Below are 3,933 nucleotides of genomic sequence, written 5' to 3' on the forward strand. Positions count from 1 at the left end.
ATAGATAGATAGATAGATAGATAGATAGATAGATAGATAGATAGATAGATAGATAGATAGATAGATATAGATAGATAGATAGATATCTATATAGACAGATATAGATTTAGTTAGATATGGATAGAGATAGAGATAGAGATACAGATAGAGATACAGATAGAGATACAGATAGAGATACAGATACAGATAGATACAGATACAGATACAGATACAGATACAGATACAGATATAGATAGCCTAGTAGAGGCTAGGAAGGGGAATAGTATACTAGGCTGGAAATGTAGTGCATCACTACAGGGGACTGACCTGCCATTCTAATAACTTTACTCCTTATCTCAAAAATCTTCTGGGGCTCCCAGGTATCTAATGAATAAAGTATTAACTCCTAATGTTACCATGCAAGAGCCTCTATCAACAGGCTCCTATTCACATTTTCCTTTCATTCATCATCTGAATTTTCTTCTGTAATGAGCACATCTGGGGAATCCCATCCTTTAATTCATTCCACAGCATTAGCCTAGAGATCTGGCAAAAAAGGGTTAGGGACAATCTTAGTAGGGGCTAAAATCTTGTTTGGAGAAAGCCTCTTTCCTTCTCCTCTATCCTTAGAAATTGGGTTATTCTTGCTCCAAACCTTGGAATTGTGGAAGGACTTTTAAATATCACCATTTGTCCCTTCTCCAACTTGGTTTCCCTGCTCCCTTCTTTTTCTGGGGGAAGATCTCTGATTTCAGAGAAAGCCAGACTTTGAAGAATAGCCCAGGGAGCTCATTTCCTGTGGTAAGTGTTGGCATGGCCATTCGCCTCACGGCCTTACTGTCTCAGCACCAAAATGGAAATCATTCAGAATCATAGCCACAGCTTTCCTCTCTCCCTTCCTGGCAAACTCCCCAGGGTCCTGCTGTGTGCTCAGCAGATTTAGGAAGCTCCTCACCATTCTTTCCTCATGACGTCTCCAAGTGAGGGGGACCTTCCTCCTCCTCCCTCATCCCTTTCCCTCTCCAATAAAAGGGAAGAGAAGAGAGTCAGACACTCAGTGAGGCAGAAACTTGGAAGCTGCTGAACTTGATCCTGAAGTCTGCCTCCTCCCTGACAGCACCATGAAGGTCTCTGGAGTTGTTCTGTCCCTGGTCCTCATCATTGCTGCCCTCTGCTGTCAGGTTCATGCTTCACCCGGTAAGTACCCTTGGTCCTTTCATCCCTATCACCCAGGGAGGTATGGAGAATGTTCTCTCATCTGTGTTTTCATCATATAGGAGATGTGGTCCTTTAATTTGATAAAAGGGGAACCTGAGGAGCAGAGACTTGTCCAAGGTTAGCAGCAGAGCTGGGGTCTAGTCCCAGAACCCAAATCTTTCTATCACTTCATGTTATCCTCAATTTAGCTACCATCCCAACAGCCCCTAAAATAATAGGTGATCCACTTGAAGAGAAACTCCTGGCTATGTGGCAAAAAAAAAAAAAACATTTCTGAAACTGGGCAAGAACCTTTTGAAAAATTGTGTCTGGAAGTTCAGAACTTTAACTTGATGTTAAATGAGATTGATACTGTATGAGTTAAAGTGCTATCCTCTACTTTAGCACATCTCCCATGGATAGTGACTTTTCTGCCCTGATACCTGTTTGTAGATGCTAAGTAACACAAAACCAAAGTGCTGAATCTCCAAAGTTCACTTCATCCTGAATACTTTAAATGAGTAGCATCTCCAAGAAACTTGTCAGGTTAGGATGGAATATTACTATTATTATTATTATTATTATTATGAAGCTTTGATGGATAAACTAAGGCATGTGGTTTAAATCATGTACAATCACACAGCATGCAAAACTGTTCTCATAAAATATCCTCAGCTTTACTCTGGGATCGCTTCTTGAATTAGAGAAGGGTGGTTGAAATTGGATATGAAGAGGCTGGCTCCATACCTTCCCTTTTTCCCCTTCCTTTTCTTGAGATACTCATGCTTTAAAAGAAAAGAAGGAAAGAGAAGGAAATAGAAGAGAAGGAAACAGAAGGGAAGGAAGTTTTGTAAAGCATTTTTAACCATTCTTTCTTTCTTGATCTTTTTTTTCAGATGGTCCTAGCACCCCAACTACCTGCTGCTTCGAATTCACCACTAGGAAGATCCCTTTAAAGTTGGTAGTGAGCTATGAGATCACCAGCAGCAGGTGTGCCAAGGAAGCTGTGATGTAAGTTAACCAGATGTTTCCTCCTTTTCTATTGTTACGCACTGGCAATTTGCTATGGAACTAGGGCACCAAGGGAGATAGAAATCAGATTTGACTGATAGGCTTGGAGGAACGGGAAAATGACAAGCTCAGACCTTCAGACCACCTTGTGGTCAAACACAAGACTTGATTTTCTTGCTGGAGCTATTAATACTGGTGATGAAAGACTGAGTTCCATGAACATTGATATTGATTTGATTGATATCACTCAAAGGGCATCATCCTAGAAGCATAGAATGCTGAAGCAGGAAGAAGTGTTAGTGTACAAACATTTAGTTCAGCCTTCTCATTTGACAAAGAAGGGAATGAAGTCTAGAGAAGTGAAGCATTTTTCCCAAGCTAGTTTATTAGAGGCAGAGCTGGTGCCAGGACCCAGGTCTCCTGACTCCCAACCTGGTGCTGATTCAGAAAGCTTAGCCTCACATGTTCTGATAGAAAGTCCAAAGTCAACATCTGGCTTTGTCTTTGAGTGGCAATGGCCAATCTCTGGGTCTCCCATCCCAGTTTCTAGAAGGGTTGAAATGCTGAGGGAGATGCTTAGGGTAGAATGCCTCCCCTCTTGGGCTGTATTCACAGAGCCACTCAACAAACATTTATTCTTCCACAGCTTTGTGACCAGACGTGGCTTCCAGATCTGCACTAACCCCAAGGAACAATGGGTCCAGGACATCAGAAACCACCTGGACAAAAAGAATGCCAAGACCCAGAGTCCATGAAGCCTTCGAATACTTCCTCCTGCCCATAACAGGGCTGAAGAATAATTTATTTTCCTCCCACCTTCCAAAGCTGCTCTTTGCAACATTTTATTATAATTTAAATATGTTTAGTCTTACTTAAATTATTAATGTTTAACTTCATGTGACAAATATTTGTGTCTTTATTTGGTATATGTATATATGTATATGTGTATGTATACACCCAATGTGTTGATAAAAATGATCTTATGGGAAACAATGCTACACTATGACTATTGAATTTCCACAGAAAATATATTTTTGTTTATAAAACCTGACAACTGTACTTTCTTGAGAATATATGGGGAGGCTACAGCTCCTAGGGTGGGAGGTGAGGGCACTTACAGAAGACAAGAAGCTCATGGTCATCACCCTTCCTGGCTTAGATGAGAAAATCTTCATTTCAGGGCAAACCAACTAGGAACAGGAAGAGAAAGTTCCCAAATTCTGCCCCCAGGGCTCCAGCTCCCAGCCCCATTCACTTCAAAGCCACCTCATTTACCATGTCCAGGCCTATACTCTTTTAGAATCCTAAAATCCTAGGATTTCAGAGTCTGAAGGGCCCTCCAAAGCTATTTAAGGAAACCCACACATACTAGAAGCTGGAATTCCTCTGCAAGACAGGAATATCAAAAGATTTCCCACTTAAACTCCCCCAGAGAGGGGACTTGTTGCCTACTGAGTTCAGGCAATTATCCTTCCTTAGAAGTCATTCCATATATTAACCAAAAAGTTACCCCTCTAAACCTTCTACCTTCTGGGCACAAGCAGGCCAATCTAGTTGTTCTTTAAAATGACATTTCAAATTTATTGATAGATACATAGATGGAAAAGAAAGAAAAGGAGGAAGAAAGTAAAGAAGGAAGATAAATAGCTGCATAGATATACATGGATGAAAGAGAGAAAAGAAAGAATGAAGAAGGAATGATAGATAGATAGATAGATAGATAGATAGATAGATAGATAGATAGAT

General features: G+C 40.7%; 1 protein-coding gene across 1 annotated transcript; it reads left to right on the plus strand.

Moving 5' to 3' along the window:
* The first annotated feature begins 1,009 nt into the window (after nt 1–1,009).
* Nucleotides 1,010–3,193, plus strand: LOC114034233 (monocyte chemotactic protein 1B-like). The gene is made up of 3 exons (XM_027849834.1): nt 1,010–1,176; nt 2,073–2,187; nt 2,834–3,193. The coding sequence occupies exons 1-3, from the start codon at nt 1,101–1,103 to the stop codon at nt 2,940–2,942; spliced, it is 300 nt and encodes a 99-aa protein (XP_027705635.1). The 5' UTR covers nt 1,010–1,100; the 3' UTR covers nt 2,943–3,193.
* Nucleotides 3,194–3,933: the final 740 nt, after the last annotated feature.

This window comes from Vombatus ursinus, unplaced genomic scaffold, assembly GCF_900497805.2.
Source record: "Vombatus ursinus unplaced genomic scaffold, bare-nosed wombat genome assembly UNPS02008626.1, whole genome shotgun sequence".
Lineage (NCBI taxonomy): Eukaryota > Metazoa > Chordata > Mammalia > Diprotodontia > Vombatidae > Vombatus > Vombatus ursinus.

Bases quoted from the DNA above. Each gene is read 5' to 3' on its own strand.
- LOC114034233 (XM_027849834.1), top strand. From the start codon at position 1,101: ATGAAGGTCTCTGGAGTTGTTCTGTCCCTGGTCCTCATCATTGCTGCC. The intron at 1,177-2,072 runs GTAAGTACCCTT...CTTTTTTTTCAG, and splicing joins TCAGGTTCATGCTTCACCCG to ATGGTCCTAGCACCCCAACT. The intron at 2,188-2,833 runs GTAAGTTAACCA...ATTCTTCCACAG, and splicing joins TGTGCCAAGGAAGCTGTGAT to CTTTGTGACCAGACGTGGCT.